The sequence below is a fragment of the Oculina patagonica genome, chromosome 7, assembly GCF_052425735.1.
Source record: "Oculina patagonica isolate OP01 chromosome 7, crgOcupat, whole genome shotgun sequence".
In the NCBI taxonomy this organism is placed as follows: domain Eukaryota; kingdom Metazoa; phylum Cnidaria; class Anthozoa; order Scleractinia; family Oculinidae; genus Oculina; species Oculina patagonica.
In genome coordinates this window covers 13,682,442-13,701,715 of record NC_135764.1, presented here as the reverse complement: position 1 = coordinate 13,701,715, position 19,274 = coordinate 13,682,442, and the positions used below count along the sequence as shown (strand labels likewise).

The 19,274-nt window shown below is 39.5% G+C and overlaps 1 protein-coding gene across 1 annotated transcript; it reads right to left on the bottom strand.

The window, feature by feature from the left end:
- Positions 1 to 912: 912 nt before the first annotated feature.
- LOC144660289 (contactin-1-like) lies at positions 913 to 14,318 on the bottom strand. The gene is made up of 7 exons (XM_078520897.1): positions 14,230 to 14,318; positions 11,660 to 11,953; positions 8,798 to 9,082; positions 5,805 to 6,134; positions 3,915 to 4,244; positions 3,341 to 3,484; positions 913 to 1,882 (listed from the first exon to the last, which is right to left on the bottom strand). Exons 1-7 carry the CDS (start codon positions 14,273 to 14,275, stop codon positions 1,416 to 1,418), a joined length of 1,896 nt encoding a protein of 631 aa, XP_078377023.1. The 5' UTR covers positions 14,276 to 14,318; the 3' UTR covers positions 913 to 1,415.
- Positions 14,319 to 19,274: the final 4,956 nt, after the last annotated feature.

Sequence of the window (19,274 nt, the reverse complement as noted above, 5' to 3'; positions counted from 1 at the left end):
TTTTATAACATGGGAAAACAACAAGGGAGTAATAAAAACTCAAAAATAACTGACGAATATTAAGACGGATTGCAAACAACAAACCTGAAAAAACTTGCCAGTTTTTTTTTTTTTTTTTTTTTTTTTTTTTCAAGATGCGTTGTCCGTGGCGTAGCTCCTTTAAATCTTAAAGATGAATTCCAGTCCGTACTGCGCAAGCTCGGCTGCAATGTTTATGTGAGCTTCACACAAAGGCATGTTTACAAGCAAAACTAAAAATTCCGTGACAAACTTACCTTTTTCTTCATTATTAACGCCAGATATCCTTGCAGAACAAATAATAACGAGTAGAAGAACCTTGACGCTATTTCAAACCGACCTTTAAGCTCATCGGGAATTCTTGAACGAAAGGAACCGTAATGGCGGACTAAAAAACTTCATGTATGCTGTCACCGAAGTGTAACGTTTCAACGAATTCAAAACAAATACGAAAACAAACCCCGAGTCTGCGCAGTACGGACAGGAAATCAGCTTTAATCTACGAAAGTTTGGCAACACTTTTATAAGATACTTTTTATTATGCTGTACATGGTGGTTCTAACTTTCAAGTCTGGATGAACGCCAAACAATATAACCATTCAAATGAAAGCTATTCAGCAGTACTTTAATGTGGTACTGTTTATTACGCTGCACGTAGTGGTTTTTACTTCAGAGTCTTGGCATGAAACTCAGGTTTTGAACAATTCAAATAAAGGCTATTGAGCATTATTATACGCTCGTCCCTCTGGCGGGCTCGCGCCTCCCGTGGGTGGTGCTCTGCGGGGGGCCTCAGCGACTTCTCTCGGGCTCGCGGGGGGGGCCCGCCCCTCTCGCGCCTCTTCCGTCGCCCCCCCCGTCTCTCGGCCTCCTGGCCCCTCGAAGTAGTATGTACTTTCAGTGGTACTGTTTATTTCGCTGCACAAGTTAGTCTGTTATTAAAGCCCTAGTGCGCGACCATTTCAAAAATATGCGCAAACAGTTTTCGGCGTTTCGCCAGTTTTTGAACCTGCACGCTTGTACTGTTACTTAAGTGGGCTGGTCATCGTATCATCTAATTGTCTTTAACAGGTGTTATTATACTAATAATTAAACATAAGGGATGCCAGTACGATAGATGCAATCCAAAGACGAGCCACAAACGATTTTGAAAAGCGCCTTAGTTCAGCTAACGGTCTCTTAATGGTCGTGTGTTTTGTATGATCACCACAAATCGCTTCATCTATGAACGGACCTGTCATGGGCTGCATGGACAGGCGAAAGTTCTATCACTGGAAAATTTCTTTGGTTTATTTTAAGAGTAAAACCTAAGAATTCGTACTGGTGTTAAAAAATCGACTTCGATTTAGATAAGGTTTGACTGAACCATAACCTCGACATTTGAACGAGGCAATTTCCACTTAAAGCTTAGTGATGTAACGAGTTTGGTCGATCTCTGTTTCAACAAGATATTTTAACAGCTTCTTTTCCCAACTGCTGCGTTCCTTGTCGCTGTGATAATCCACAAATGTCTGCTCCCTCAGTGCCTTGGGCATTTTCTTTTTCTTTATTCCGTCGATTCTGACAACCAGCAACGAACCTTCGTGTGCAACTCTGCTTCGGTGCAGAGCCATTTCGAGTTCTCCTCTGCAGAACTTGCTGTCCATGTAGTTCCTGGACATCACCGCCAGCACCTTGCGGCTCGAGTACACGCTTTCGGCCATGTTGTCGACCAGGGCCCTTCCCAGTTCAAAGTCTCGACTGTGGATGCAATACTTGAGCCGATTCCTCTCCAGCAGAGGGACGAGGTTGTTCGTAACCCACTGACTGTCTTTGTTGCTGAATGTCACGAACACGTCATATTTCATCTCTCCATCACTTGCTGTCTCTGCAAACAAGATATGGAAGTTGTGTTTCACATGGCCTTTGTTCGGCATTGAAACGAGCATTCTTCATCAACACACCAACTTCCCGGCCCACCCATCCCTAACTGATTCTTCAACCTTAGATCGCAGTCCCCAGATTATTGCGATTGCTCATCATTCAATACTGGACGCATTTCAATCCTTTGTTTTACCTATTAGATCGGTACTCACTGGTATCCTTCCTTTAACCTAGTCTTGCAAGGGCCAGACTATTATATATTTTTGGCGGGGCTACAATTTTTTTCAGTGTCGCGTTGTCTGACAAACAATGTTTTTCCGGCTGCATCTTCCTGCAGACAATGTTTTTTTATGTCTGCAAACAATTTGTTTGGGCTTTTTGGCTTTTGCAAAGATTTTTTTCAGGATTTTTGATCCCCCCACCCCCTTCCAAAGAAAATAATGGTCCGTCCCTAACGTACGAAGTGGTTACCTTGCTCGTTCCTTCGTTATACTTTGTTTAATCTAATTCCTACCTCCCTCGTACCTCACTCGTTCTCACCTTGTTTCCTCTCTTGCACCTGGTTCACTCCTCACTTGTACCTAGCGTATTGTTCCTTCCTCGAACACAGCTCCTTCCTTACTCCTATCTTCCTCCTTTCAATTGCACTTCGCTCGTTTCTCAGTCACACATCGCTCGTTACTCAGTCGTTCATTGCTCGTTTCTTATCGTAATGTGCCCATTCCTTACTCGTACCTTTTCAGAACATTGCTTGTACCACGCTCGTACCACATTCGTACCTTGCTCGTGTCTTACTCGTACCTTTCTCGTGTCTTACTCGTACCTTGCTCATGTCTTAATCGTACCTTGCTCATGTCTTACTCGTACCTTGCTCGTGTTTTACTCGTACCTTGCTCGTGTCTTACTCGTACCTTTCTCGTGTCTTACTCGTACCTTTCTCGTGTCTTACTCGTACCTTTCTCGTGTCTTACTCGTACCTTGCTCGTGTTTTACTCGTACCTTGCTCATGTCTTAATCGTACCATGCTCGTGTCTTACTCGTACCTCATTCGTATCTCATTCGTACTTCGCTCGTTCCTCACTCGTATCCCGCTCTTACCCCGCTCGCTCTTCACTTTCAACAAACTACTCATGAACACGAAGGCGCTTTGCATGAATTAATCAGCTTTAATGAATTATAAAAAAAAAATACAAAACAATTTCATTAACAAAGACAATCAATCTCATTTAAGGCTTATTGCTGTGAATAGAAAAAAGACATTTCAGTGTCTTCAATTCGCCCTGGAAAATCGGCGAGAAATTATTTTCAAAATCTGCACAGCTACTATTAGCCACATAAATTTATCGTGTTTAATTTAATAAAGTTAAGCTTTAGAAATTAAGATTAAAAATCCTTTTTCGTTTTTCATTTTACGAGCTCAGTTCGGATCACTTATCATTAAGTATGACTGATGACAGCAAACCTTCAAGTTTCCACTCGTGTCGTTTTCTCAGCAATTTCCGAATGAATACCAAAGCTGTCAGGGCCAACAGCAGTCCACCAGCAAGAACAGGAAAAAGGATAATTAACACCGTGGAGCTTTCGTCCGTGACTTCTGATGAAACATCTACGAATCGAAAAAAAAAAAAACATTAAAAAAAAACAAAGAATAAGAAGGTTAAGGGTCTTCACTCAGTTAGCCACTTCCTAAGGTCTGCCTCTCTCTTGTGCCACTACCTTTTTGGAATCACCTATTTGTTATAACATTTCTCTTTTTGCTGTTGATTTATTTGTTTGTTTGTTTTCGGCAAGGGGCATCGTTGTAACCGGTTGGCAGGCGTGGGTGGTCCCCTTGATTGATGGCAATCATCCTCTCTTAATGCAGCGCAGTTTTCTGAAGTTTGTTTCAAGAATTCTTTAATACAATCCTAAAATTTTCATAATTGAGGTTTTACAAAGATCTCCGATGGCCTCTATTCAAAGGCAAGGATAAGAATTTGGCACAGTTTTATAGATCAATTTTACTAGTGTCCAGAAGAAAGTAGAATTCTAAATACCTTTCTCTGTTTCTTTCTGCACAACAAAAATCACCGCGGAGGACATTCCCAAGGATGTGTTCACTACACAGGTGTAGCGGCCAAAATCAGGATCGGAAATATTGTTGATCCACAAGGACATCTGTTCTGTTTGTGTGAGGTCCGTGCTGTTTAACTTGTATGTGCCGATTTTGTAGTGTGAACCTGTTTCATTTAACATCGCGCCTTGAAACATCCAAAATGTTTTGGCTTCCTGGAACGCTGGGTAAGATGCTATGCATTTGAGCTGGACTTGGGTGTCCGTCGCTGCCTTTACTGTTTCCCAGTCGGTAGAGATGTTTTGAACATTATCTGGAAGTGTCAACATGATTAAATCGATTAAAAACTGGAACTGCTAATGTATGGAAACAGTTTTAGAATTTGCAAGACTCCTGAAAACAGCACAGAATACGTCCAAGATGGTTGGGGACGGTTTACATCATTGTATTTGATGGATCGATACTACCACACTATAATGGAATCAATGGAATGTACAATCACTGCAAAACAAACTTTAATCACTTTCTTGGTATAACTGGTTAGAGCGATTTTCGACTGAGTATTGTAATCACTCTAGCCAATCACAGAGGGACACCGATAATCCGGTGAACCAATCAAAACTTGTTCCCCCCCCCCCTCCCCCATAACGATTTTTCGAAATTTTGAAAAGATCATTTCCTCTACAAGGCTGAAACTTTTAGTGGCTTTTCATTTATCCCTTGCGGAAACTTTGATATTTCAACCATGTGTCCATCATATTTCGCTGCCTGTACTCACACGTCTGGCCAAAAGTCGTCATTTTAAACATTTTTCTTTATTTTTCCAGGTTTTTGAAACAAAATCGTAAGATTTGTTTATTTTTACATTCCATAGCATTCTGGCTTGGTTTTGCTTCAATTTCCGTTAATTTCTGACTTCCTAAGAAAGGGGTGAAATCCAAGATGGCGGCTCTAATGACTTCAACAAAAAATTACGTCATCTTGTAGGGAAAGCTACGGGCTGTCTATACAGTGTAGAATAATTTGGTTGTGCCTTAATAGAGCGAAAACCCGGAGGTTTTTTCGATTTTATTTTACCTTGATTTGAGAAGATACCTTGTCACACACGAGAGACATTATTGCTGATGTCGTATTTTTAACTGTCTTCTCGGTGTTTAAAAATGTGATGAAACAAACTAATGTCTCTCGTCTTTGTTTTATTACATCAAGTAGTGGCTCTACTAGAAATGTATTAAGTCTACTTTACACGAGCAATTTTAAACACGGTGACAGTTTAAATGTAACAACTTTTATTTGCTCGTGTAGACGAGGAAAATTGGCCAACTTTTATGTGACAAACATATTTGTTGACAAGCTGGCGAATTAGTTTTTTATATGACAAATAAAAGTTGTCACAAACGAAAATTGTTCAAGTAGACGACTCTGCACATAAAATTTGGCAAATATTTCGTCAGCACATGTGGACCCAAATCTTCCACACTCCTACTGGGCACTGTGCGCGCGTATCTCTGTGCGTATCTCTGCTGTTCAAGGTCATTACTGGCGCTCTGATTTTTGAACTGCTGACAAATAATTGTCGTGTCATCTACACAATGTTAACCCAGCTTAAACAATTTTTTCAGTTTGGTTGAGTCCCTAAACGCATTTTAATCAGCAGGACCCCGTTGATAACAGTACGCATGTACTGAAGGGCTATCCTGGATAAACATTCGATGATTATTATTATTATTATTATTATTATTATTATTATTATTATTATTATTATTATTATTATTATTATTATTATTATTATTATTATTATTATTATTATTATTATTATTATTATTATTATTATTATTATTATCATTATTATTATTATTATTCCCACAGTTACCTTTTTCGGCAACGATCAATGTAATGTTGTTCTTGTCATTCCCCCGCAGACTAACCGCATTACATTCGTAAAATCCAGCATGTCTTTCAGAAACGTTGATAATGTCCAATACCATGGTCATGCCATCTGAAAGCAGTACCTCGCGTTTTACGTAGTGTGGACTCGAGACATGTATGGTTGAGTTTCCGTTGAATTTCCACGACCAATCAGCCATATACCAGATAATGTAAAGAACCTTGCACTCTAGGGTCACGTTGGAACCTTTACTGGCAATCATATAATGGGAATTAACCACTATCTGTGGACTTCGAGTTATCGCTGGCGGATGGTCTAATGAGAGAGTAACAGAGATATGTGCAATACAATACTTGTCTTCACACTAGAGCTCGTGAGTACTTGAACCCCGGTACCTCGAACTCTGAAGGGAAACGAAAAACAGTTCGAGTTAGCGGGGTTTTCGAGTTAACCAAGCAAAAATGACTGAAAAATGGTTCCAAGGGAAATAGAAGTTAGTTCGAGTTAGCGGGGTTGTTCGAGTTATCCGAGTTAGAGTTACCGGGTTTCTACTGTATAGTTTAAGTGCACTTGCAACTTACTTTGAGTGTGAAGGGGTAAAACGTAAATACTTGAACTTTACTTGGTGACCATGGAAACTTTCGTATTTCAAAGAAGCCGAAGTACGCCGCCAAGTATGGTCTACACCACACTTGAGAACACACTTACCTCAAGTAATATACTTTGTCATCAAGTGTGAAGCCAGATTTTGTAAAATGCGACTTGAGATTTTCAAGTGCACCTGAGTCAAGTGCTTACTTGAAACTAACTTAGCTTCTAGTGTGAAGCCAAGTAATAGCACACACAAACGCATTATAAAATAAAATTGAGATGTACCTATTTGGTCAACAATAACTAACACAATGACCCAAAACAAGAGTAATAACGCAATCTACCCAAACAGAATCAATCAGGGTTCGACTAAGAACAACCAAGTAACTGTTGCAAAGCGCGAAAAACCGCGCAAAATGACTGACAATGGGCCATGAGTTCGTAGTCGATCTCTTTAAATGCATATGAAGCGAAATTTTTTTTTCACAATTTTACCAATATTAAAAAAACTAAATGGTCGGCGCGCAGCCTTTTCTGTTTCCGGGGCGAGGCGCGTGACGTATTTTGTGGACAGCTTGATCACCTTTAGTCGCTAATAACGAAGGGTACTAAGGGACTTTGTACACTGCTTGGGGCCCGCCACTAATCTTTCTCCTCTTCCGTCCTTGTTCCCTCTTTCCGCCTGTTCGTCTTTCCACCCTTCCTCGATTGAAGGACAATTGAGGGCAAAATAGCGAACTTTCAGGCCTCATTTCAATTGCGAGTTTTTTCTTGATAAGGTTCAAACTTTGGGATAGTGTCTTAAACATATAGAACTTTCGAAATAAACAAAAGTTGATTTCGCTTATATGGGACTTTAATACGGGCACCAAAGGCGCACACATTCGACAAAGGTACCCTGTATTACGAAGGTGTCCATATACAGAGATAGAGATTGTATAAATACTGATTTCCTCTGGAACCAAGTAAATTCATCGTTTTATACTGTTATTATAGAGTTAATGAAGATAAATTTTTCAACAATGACACGAACATGGGACAAAGAAAAATTCCGAGTCCCTGACGGGAATCGAACCCACGGCCTCCCAGCCTCTAATCAACTGAGCTACGAGAGACTCGTGGTGAGCTGGGTCATTTACTAGGTTGATATGTGACACGCGTTCTGCATACTGCTGGATCATCAATATCGAAATCATCAAATGTGTAGTAAATCATAAAGATAGTAAATTTACGTACTAGGATCATCAATGTTAAAATCATCAAGCGTGTAGTAAATAATAAAGATGGTAAATTTACGTAGGTATCACTGGTATAAAGATTTGTCTGTATTATGAAGGTTTCTGGAAAAAAACTGTCCTATTTATCTAACACTGCGTGGAAGGCACAGTGGCCTTAGCGCACTGGACTCCGGGTCGAGCGGTCCGGGGATCTAGCTCTGGCCAGGGTATTGTGTTCAGTTCTTGGATAAGACACTTTACTCCATTCTCTCCCCTCCCTTTCTTTCTCTTGCCCGGCCTGGCCCGCTCGGGCGGTTCCGTCCTGTTCTGCTTCCTCTTCGTGCGTCCGCGTCTCGTTTTGGTCTCTTTCTCCTTCTGTTCCCCCTCCCCCTTCCCCCCCTCCTCTCGTCCCCGCTGGGGCTGGCACTCTCTCACAGCGCCTCTCTCCACCTAGGTGTATAAATGGGTGCCGGCGACCTTAATGCTGGTGGGAAAGCCCTGCGGTGGACTATCATCCCATCCAGGGGAAGTAGAAATGCTCCTAGTCGCTTCATGTTGCAAAGGCCGACTAGTGGCCGAAATTAATGGCCTGGCCTGGAATAATGGCCATTCTCCACCTAGGTCCGTTATAAACTGTGCACCGGCGAAGTTAATGCTGGTGGGAAAGCCCTGCGGTGGACTAACGATCCCATCCATGGTTTTGTGAAGTAGAAATGCTCCTAGTCCTTCGTGTCGGGAAAACGGAATTGCCTGGACTAGTGGTGTTTTTTGAATAAGCCACTCTTTACCACCTAGGTGTATAAACGGGTACAGACGACGTTAGTGCTGATGTCAAAGTTCCTGCGTTTTTCTTATATCCCGAATCTATTGTAAAATTAGGTTTGTTCTTGTTCAGTTTTATACCGTAAAAGCCGTAATAAGTCGGCCTGTCGATTAAGTTGTCAAGCCGTGGAGTAATGCACTTTCCACCTTGGTGTATAAATGGGTACCGGCAACGTTAAAGCTGTTGAGTTTACAACTGCGTGTTGAAAAGATCCCATCCAGGAGTAGAAATGCTCCGAGTCGCTTCATGCTACAAAAACCGGAATAATGGCCTGAATAATGGCCTGGCCTGTATGGGCCACTAGGCTTGTATACATACTTAACCTATTAAATTTATCCAACAATTACCATTGATGGCGACGTAAACAGTTTGTTGTGCTTTCCCAAACGAGTTGCTGGCTTCACACGTGTATACACCCTCATGATCGTCATTAGCTGACCTGAGTATTAAAATAGCTTGGTTCTGCTTGGGAAGTACCCGGATGCTGTAGTCATCACCATCTTTAATGTCAACGCCATTCCGTTTCCATTTGATCAGTGGTGGCGGCCATCCGTCAGCCTTGCAAGTTATTTCTTTGTCTTCGTTTCTCAAGGTGACCACTTCATCGTATAAATGTGTTATTCTAGGAACAGCTGGATGGGAGAAGAAGAAACTTAAGCTTGAAGAGTTTTGACCAAATTTTCATACCTGACGTAATAGCGCAGCTCCAGCACGCGAAGAGAAAAACGTGATCAGTTTTTGCTGCAAAATTATAGTGGTAAAACAGGCCAATATACATGTTTAAATCTCTCTTTGTTCCTTGCCCCCGGGTGGGGGATAGGGCCGGAACCTGTTTAAATTCACTAGTTTAAATCGTTTAAGAAAAAATAGTAGTATAAAAAAAAAAAAGATCCCCCCCAACCCCCCCCCCCCCCCCCCACCCAAGCGGAATCCACTAGGAAGTCGAGTAATATTTATTAAAGTTGGACAAAAATCAAATACCAGAATAATTTAAATCCTATTTGTTTTTCCTCCCTAAAGGTAAAGATGTAAGTAATTATCCGCTATAACACCAACAACAATTTCTTATCAGAGTCTGAGAAAATGAATTTCAAAGTTCACAAGGTGGTATAGGCAAAATCTCACGTGTAGCCATTTTGTAAATTCGTCTTAAGCGATTCAGTGGAATTCAGCGGAACTTCGAAATTTGTTTTCGATGTTTGGTGTTGTTAGAAAAGATTTCTTTTGATAAGATATTTGAAGCAGTAACAAAAAAGTTTGCAATAAGGTGGAAATAATTCTGGAACAACAATTTCCTATCAGAGTCTGAGAAAATGATATTCAAAGTTTACAAGCTTTGGGCAAGCTCACATCTTTGCGATCTGGGAATTCAGTGGAACTTCGAAATTTGTTTTCGATGTTTGGTGTTGTTAGAAAAGATTTCTTTCGATAAGATATTTGAAGCAGTAACACAAAAGCTTGCAATCAGGTATAAATAGTTTTGGTACATAATTTTGTCCAATAACTACTCGAAGTCCGGGCGGGAATTTCTTCTTAAATACACTAGTTGTATTTTTAGTTATCTCGGAAAACAAAGCCCATACACTTCAAAGATTAGAGCCTAGTTAAGTTTGAAGTTGTAGTGCAAAAATATATACATATGCTTGTTATTTTTACAGAAAAAAGAGCTATTTTACAGACAAGTCACAAGTGTACTAGATGCCTAAAATGCATTGTAATTGGCAGTTATCCTTTCAAATCGAGGTGAATAGCAATATACCTGTACTTGATCAAGGTCTCCTTTCCAGGTTTTTCCATTGATAATTTAATGGAAGATAAAAACTTTTCAGGCCAGAGGATAGGATGTGCGGAGTAGAAAGAAGCGAGAATTAGAAGGCAGAGGAAAACGGAAAGGAACAAAGCAAGAAGAAAAATCGGAATGGTTCCGCAAAAAAAAAACGTTCAAGTTTTGGCATATACGCATGCGCCAAAGTAAAATATTGTACATTTTAAAAAAAAGCTTCATCAAAATCTTACTGCAATGAACGAAAGTCCATTTAGGAGGCAGCGTGGCCGAGTGGTTAGAGCGCCGGACTTGAAATCTGGAGGTCCCGAGTTCAAGTTATTTGTTCTCGGTTGCCCCAAGCTCAAATCCTCGGTCATGCTTGTAAATAGCCAACTGATCTGCCTCCTGCCAGTTGGGATTTTTAACCATGTTATGTTATTATATTTTTTTCATATACACGGCCCCACAAGCTTCTAGCTTTAAACACAAACCGTGTATAAATAAAGTTGCTTTAACTTTTTTTACCTTTTTTCTAGCAACGTTTGAATAAATTTAGCACCGTGGCGCCCAAAAATTCAAATTAACGGTTTAATACGTGTTTTTGAGTAATTTCGGCAAAACAAAACACCAAACAGGAAAAAAGTGAACCAAAAACAACTATTAATGACGATTATCACTGCGGAGACTGGCAAAAGCATTACTTCGGTGGGCCATAATTTAATTTTCTTGCCGTCTTTTTGCTTTTCTTTTGTGAAAAGTCGCGATGCAAGGATGTTTAAGATAAGGAAAAGTATATTTTACCTATTTTGATAATTTGTGGTGTAGTGAAGTTAATATTCGATAATTTGATAATGGTTTAAGGTTTTTGCTTCTGTTCGTATTTTCACTCTTGAATTATCTCGGAAAAACAAATCCCATACACTTCAAAGATTATAGCCTAGTTAAGTTTTAAGGTGTAGTGCAAAAAGAATACATATGCTTGTTATTTGAACCAAAAAAATCTATTTTGCAGACTAGCGTACTAGATGCCTAAAATGTATTGTAATTAACAGTTATTCTTTCAATCGAGGTGAATAGCGGTAGAATAATTACCAAGCCGCAAAATATCGTGTAGACATTTTGCTGCAAATTGCAAAATATGTTGTCTTGCTTACTTTGGAAACCATCAGGTCAAATTTCGTAGCCGTTTAAGTTTTGTTTGGTACAATCTTAGTATATTTGATTCAGAAATGCTGGCGAAACGCAAATTTACGCTTGTCATTTTGTTTCTGTTTGGATCACGCATTATTCACTCCGTAGGAAGTGAATCAAATGCTCATTAGCCCGAGATAGCAAACCACTCAGATTGCTTGAAACACCAAGATCACTGAGTGTGTATATACTAATTCCCCTGAGCCTTGAGCCTGAGTAAAAAATATATATTTTTAGATTTTTTTGTTATTACCGTTCACGTGAAGATCTATAAAATCCGTGTCCTTTACGTTCCTTTTCCAAGCCGTGCATTTGTATTCTCCAGCGTCGTCTCTGGCGATATTCATCAGCGATATTTCTGTCAACCATGATGAGTTTGACTGGTTGTGAGCGCTGATTGGCTGATTGTCTTTATACCAAAGGATGACGTCAGCAGGGCCGCTGTGCTGCACCAGACAGGTCAAGGTCACGTTGGCTCCTGGATCAAAACTGGTGTTCCTCGGATACACGTGTATCCTAACCGAGATGGCATCCGTCAGGGGAGACCCTGAAAAAGGAGCACATTTTAAATTCAATAACAATGCATGTCGGAAAAATCTTAGATATTAAAAACTTAACGTTAAGTTCTTAAAATCAACTCGGGTTTTTTTCGACATGAGTTTTCTTGTCATGTTTGTCGCCGCAGTGTGTTTGTTTATTGAAGTTAAAATGACCTTTAAATAAGAAAGCATATTTTAAATTTGTAACGCGTTTGGTTTTTGACTGAGTTAAAGTGGAATTATGCGTTATTTTTGATGTAGTATTTGATGAGTTCGGTTATTTTTCTAGCGCTTGTCAGCAGTTACATGTTTTTCCCGTGCTTGTCACCGGTTACGTTTCCCGCGCTTGTCAGCGGTTACATGGTTTTCCCGCGCTTGGCACCGGCTACTTGTTTCCCGCGCTTCTCTACATGTGTTCCCGCGATTGTCACCGGTTTTTTTACGCGCTTGCCGCTGACTATAACGCATTTATGTACTGAATCGTTTTTGCCTCCAATTCTGATTGGCATATTGTGCTTCTTTCTGACGGAAAGAGAATTGAAGAAAACTTTTTGCAAATGCATGAATTTGTGAGATTTAAAGCTACCTGGGACTCAATCTAACAGAAACGAGGCAGATCTCACGTAGCATTTTTTTTTTTAAGTTTGTAAAGTTGTGATAACTCAATCCCAACAATCGAAGAAAGCTGCTGCAGTATTAATTATTGAAAACAATTTCGTAATTAAGAATGATTCGCTGCTCCCCCTTCTGTGTCTTCTGTCTCATCATGAGCCTTTGGTGTGGATCCTGCCTCGAAATGCGGTCTCAATCAGTCCATCTGCACGTTTCGAGGTAGTGTGAACATAGCTTTTGCGTGTCGATGTCTTCTGATACTAGTGTTGACGCGAATTCTTGTATAAAAATAGAATTTAAAACTTCTTAAACAAAAATGAGACATATGACGCTATATATATGACGATTTAAAAGTACTTGCACGTTTTTCTTCATTTTTGTGACAACACAAAAGTAACGGTGAGAATTGGAGGTCGCAAACACCCTCTCTTTTTTTTAATCTATAGGTCAACGTTTACAACGTCACAAGTTTAATTTAATACTGCCGTACAAACACAACATTAGCTGGACTACGCTTAAATGAAGAAACGAGAAAGAGTTTGCATTTTCTAATAATCAGCTAAGAAGTAGTTGAAAGCATTGCCTGTCAAGACGTCATCGCTTTGCCGTAATTCGTCATCGTTAACGTTGATGGTATTTTTATCCTGTCTTCCGATTGGTTGGCTATTTTGTAATTTCCTTCTTTAAAATCTCTAGCACGCGATTCGTCGCGCGAACTCCAAAATTGTTGGTGTGTTTTGATTCAGCAAAAAATGCCCTGTAGGTATATTGTTGTTATCTCGGATTTTTAGTGAATTCAAGTTGCTTTTGTGTGTCAAAGTAAATTTCGCGCGACGTGATTTTTTACTTTCAAAAATTATTTACATTTCATTCTTAGGCATTTTAAAATTTGGCTAGCGATAAAATGTGTTCCGACTTTTTTCGAAAAAACGGTGAATTTGATGATATTCTATTACCCGAGGCAGTTAACATATCTGGATTTTCTCGCTGGAAGTGAAATTTAGATGTGGACGACCTCTAAAGCCAGGGCGAATTTGCATCTTTCACGCTACATTTAGCTTGAAAATTCAAAAATTAGAGTTGTTTTATAAACGGCAATTAAAAATTGCCAATGATTTTAAGTTTTGTTTTAGTTCATAATATGCCAGAATATTCATATGCATCGATTTCTTTGCTGCACAACATTAAAGTTAAAAGGTTACGATTCGTCTAATACGAAATTGCTAAAAAAAAAGAAAAAAAAAGTAAAGACACAACATTCTGTTAATTTCTAGAATAACGCTCCAAATTGAAATCACTGTTATCCTTCGAGATAAAAAAAATTGCAATTTAAAGGGTTTCCTTTTATAAACCTTTTATGCACAAGGGAATTTTTAGCGGAAGATAAAAAAGGAACTAAATGTTTGAGAAGTACAAACAGGAAAAAATGCCGAACTTTGGCCTTGACATGTACAATTACGGTAACATCATTTTCACTTGCATATCCCTGCACGATTTAAATCAGCGAATCTGCTTTTTAGTTTAAAAAGTTATTTTCGCTCAGCACGCACTTTCATAACGAGGACAGGTTTTATGAAAAGTATCAAAGAAGTATATTTCGTGTTAAAAGAAGAAAAAGACAGAACAGAAAAAGCACTTTAAAATGTAAGAAAACTCGGGAAAAACGTCTTACCTGACACAAGAATCACCACCGTTGAAATCGTAATCCAAGAGAACATCGCCTTGCAGGTCTTTATCGAAATCCATACAGTCAACTGGAGATTTCCGCATGAATTCATGAGCTTTATAGGCAGGATTAAAACCACGCGATTTACATTAAAGCGTTAATAACGCCTCTTTATTAAGACAAAACAGTAAACAAATTTGAGGCAGAAAAGTTTCAATAATTTGAAGCCAAACACAATCAGGCGTGTCGGCTATTCTCCCCGCTGTTTTGCTCAAACTTGCAATTGGCGCGCTTTTAATTACCGCGAGCCACCTGCGCCTTAAGGGGTGATTTATCTTCTCACTCAAAAGTGAAAACTAGATGTTAATTATGGCCGCAGAGATTTATAAATACGCTGTTAATTTACTCGTATATAGACGAGAAAACTAAATCTAGGCCATAAAATATTAAACGCTTGCATTTGACTACTCAAGTTAATTTAAAGGTATACTTGTGTAGTGAGCAAGGATTCTATACTTTTTTGGCAGGCAATGAGAATTGAAAGACAGTTTTCTTTTCCTACGCAAACACTTTGAAAAAGAAATTTTTTAAAATAAACTGTTTTTCCAACCACGTTTAAAAAACTCAGTTGGAAACGATTTCATTGTGGAATTAGCAAAAATATTCCACGCAAAAGCTATTAAGCAACTTAAAGCAAAGTCCCTGTCGGACATTTTCGTGCAGCGCCGACTGAAATAAAAAAAACGCTGCCGCATAAACAACTCGGGCAGTTTCCTCCTTTTCTCTTCGGTGTGGCTAACATGGGGGAGTCTTCGCCTTAAAAGGCTGTGTTTGTACGTGACTAAATTTTCATTGCCTCCTCCGTTTAGCGAGGGTCGCCTTAATTATCATCCGGGTCTTTTGTTTCGGTCGCTTCCGTTTGGCCCCCTCACATGCAAGACGCGCCGGTTACTAGCTAGCTCGCCCTTATGTGCGAAAGGAGACACTACAGCAATCGTATTTGAACGTTTTTAACACAGAGCGTGACTAAAGGGCAGTTTAAAAAATTGCCTGAATTTTAATCGACGTTGTATTTCCATTTTGTTGGTTAAGAGGCCTTCGACAGACGTTCATGTAATTATTAAGAGTAGGTTGATTATAAATAGTAGTTTTAAAAGTGCCGCGCCGTTTAACGCTTTTAAGCGTGCTACCAGCTCTTGTAAACGACTTGTGAAGGCGTTCGGTTAGTTCTGTTGCTTATTCTTTCCCTCGACGACTTTTGTCTTTGTTCTACAATTCCCTCCTTCATAAAACATTCACCAAGATACAAATTCACGCAATATTCTCCTTCAAATACTGTTTCTCGTAGACGATTGGCCAAAAGACGCTTCCCACTGCAATTATTTCGCAATCGATAGGAAGTTGTTATCAAAAATGCCAGACGTAAAGTAGGCGACATTTCCGCTTTTTTAGTTGTGTCCTTTTCCTTAGCCAGACGCCCTTTTTTTCACTGAAGAAAGAAAACAACTCACGGTATAATTAATCACGAACAAAAAACCGTATTTGGGCATCAAACCCAGCTAGGAACAACACAGCTCTCTAACTTTCGAAACTGTGACACATCTTCCAGAGCTATAAGAATTATTCTGTCCAATAAATGCGACCTTTGAAAGTTTTTTCTTTTTTTTTCTTTTATCAGTGGTCTTACTCATGCAAGCATAAAATGTACTGTCACCCGCTGGCATTTTTTATTTTGTTGAAATATAATTTTTTTGTTATTATTATTTTTTTTTTGTTCTATGAGGCAGTACGTGCTCTAGAGAAACCTGAAGTCCCCCGCCCTTGCCAAAATTTGTCTTCCCTAGTTTTTCTGTCAGACTTGTGTGTGTTATTTGTTAGCGGATGCCAAAAGTTTTCATTCCTGTTTTCCATCTCTTGGCTTCTTCTGGTGTTTACAGTTTAGCTCGCAAGTTTAAATATTCTCCAGTTTCGACTTTCTTTTCTCAAGGATTTTATCATGTGCCTGATCCACGTGCCTTGGTTTCTACACTTTTTACGTCTAAATATGGGGGTCTGTGAGATTTCGTTGATGTTTTAACTTAAATTATAGTTGTGCTGCAAGTGGCCCAACATGTATGTGTTTGTGTTTTTTAGTCTTTTCAAGTTTACCATCTGGCTGAAAAACGTTAGGTTCTTATTCATCCTTAGCTAAATGTAATTGTGGTGTTTGCATCTTGAACTGAAGTAGTGTTATGAATTTATACGGTTTACTGAATACCTTTCACGGTTAGGAATATGGCTGTGGTATCGATGTGATGTATGTTTCGCCCTAAATTGTGCAGCCAATGTTGTAAGTAATTTTATGTGCTTATGGGTTTTTTTATGTTTCACGCGAAGTAATATAGTTCCAGTACCTTTGGGTTTTCGCAGCTACTTCGACTTAAATACTAAAGTAGCGTTTTGTGTTTATTCGGTTGACTGAATAGTTTTCACGGTTAGCAATCTAACTGTAGCCCCTTTCGGTTTTCGCACATGTTTCGCCCTAAATTGTGTAGCCAATGTTGTAAGTAATTTTATGTGCTTCATGAATATGGGTTTTTTTGTCTTCACGCGAGAGCAATGTACGTAGTTTCAGTACCTTTTGGGGTTTCGCAGTTTCTTTGCCTTAAATTGTATCTTATAATTATAAGTATTATTAGTATAATATGCTTATGTTTTCGTCATTGACTGTAGTGCATGTGGCTCCTAGATGTTTCGCTCCGCAATGTTCCATATTTCAAGTGCCAGTTTACGCTCTTGCAGATGTTAAATCCCGAATTAATGGTTTGTCATTTGCGGAGTGAAACTATCATTTCATCACCATATTGTTCGCGTTTTTATCCGAGGTACAAACTGTTTCAGTGCGTAAAATTACTTTCCACACTGCAAATTACTACATTTTCATTAAAAAATTTTCCGTAGCCAATCATCGATATGTTTAGCTATATATGCAGCAAAGCAAGATAACACTTTTTTCAATTGAATTTGTCAATGTTTCCGGCCGTATCCAAGTAAATTTATAATAAATTCGGCTCGTTTGACTGTTGTTGGGAGTGGCAAATGTGTTCTTACCCGTGAAGTACTTCACGTAAACGTCTCGAAAAATATTAATGCTCTCCCTCCTGTATCAACACTCGTGTATAAACCACGTTTCCATGGTTACGTAATGAAACATCTTCCCTTACAATGGACATAGAGTCCATAATTCCCATAGAGATTGAAGGGCGAGGGCGACAAAAATGGCCAATCGATGAAGACGTCATTGATTTTTACGTGTTCGAGTACGGTTTTCTATCGATTTTTCTATCGTTTTTTGGCGCGCGCTTAGAAGTTATTTTATAACTCAATCCAGGATATAAACACAAAACTAGCACTAGCTGTTACGTAATGATGGCACAAACAAAGAGAATTTTGCAATTTGATTCTCGAGAAAGATCGTGCAGAACGGCTATTGTTCTGGCGACATTTACTTACAGCTCAAGACGGTTCTAGGTATGTCATATTACGCGTTATTATTCAATAACGACCAGGGAGGACTAAGTTCATTGGTTGGCGAAAACGCAAGTTTCTCCGCAGGGAATACTGCAAAGAGGATTATCGTGAAGTTGGTGGGGCAAACAAAAAAAATGAACACGTCGTGTCATTCGTGCCTGCATGTGGGCGCGACCGCTTACGCAATTAGAATTAGTTAGGCCTGGTTTTCACTCGCGACGCAACAAGCACAAGCGCAATCACGCAAAAGGGACACATTGCTTGCTGCAAGCACAAGCACAAGCATCAATCAAGCCATCTTTTCTTGAGTCGAAGCCGTTTTCACGGTGAAATAAGAGCTGTTATTCTTTAGCTTGTGCTTGCGTCGCTAGTGAAAACCAGGCTTTATCCAACAGGTTTGCGTGTACGTGATATTATGTTAAATTGGAACAAGTATTTTTTAACTTTATGATGAGTTGGGCTGTGTTCACACTTGTTGCCTGGGCACGGTGCCCGAGCACGATTTTCGCTGGGCACTAATGTGAACATACTATTTCTTCCTGAGTCCCTCGCCATACGTCGAGCACGATGCCCGTTCCAGAATACAAAGTCGAAACCTTGTACTCGGCCAATTAACAGCCTCTCCGGTACTTTGATGTTCTGTGTCTGAACACGACGCTACTTTTTGCCGGAGCTCGGTACCAGTGCTCGGGCATCGGCTAAGTATGAACACGGCCATAGTTTGTTAGCTAACAAAGTTTGTAAATATGATGAATCCCTCGCTCGCAGAAAAGGAAGTCGTTACTGGAGAAATTAATACTTCCGAACTTAACTGTAAACACCAGAAGAAGGCGAGAAAATGGAAAACAGGAATAAAAAACGTTTGGCATCCGCTAACAAATAACACACACAAATCTGACAGAAAAGCTAGGGAAGACAAATTTTGGCAAGGGCGGGGGACTTCTCTAGAGCACGTACTGCCTCGTAGAACAACAAAAATAATAATAACAAAGAGTTAATTACTTTTCAACAAAATAAGAAAATGCTATCGTGTGTCAGCTACATTTTGCTTGCATGAGTAAAAGAATTTCGAAGCGAAACGTACAGCGGGCGTACAGACGCTGGTTTTGAGATGTACTTTAACTAAGAAACTCTTTATATACGGGAAACCACGGGCAAGAATAGTCATGAAATTTAGAGAACGCGAGTGCTGTCGTTGAAGCTCTTGTTTCGCAAAAGCAATTATATCAAGAAACAAAATCCGTGGGTTTTCAAAGTTTAGTTGATCCAGTGGACTTGGTTTGCAGTTATTTCGCTCAAAAAAGCGAAATCAACTTGCTGCCAAGGGAAACCTTTTCCTCTCATTACTGACGGACAATTTTATGTAGCTTTTACCAAAGAAAATGGCCTGAAAAACGTAAACCAACCTTATTGAGAAATCTGAGTCACGTTCATGTTTTTTATTAAATTTCATTTTGATTTACCGTATCGAGTCAGCGATGCCATAAACTTGCAGAAAAAAGACTTGGCCAATCTCTTTCCTATCCGTGTCAACAACAAGC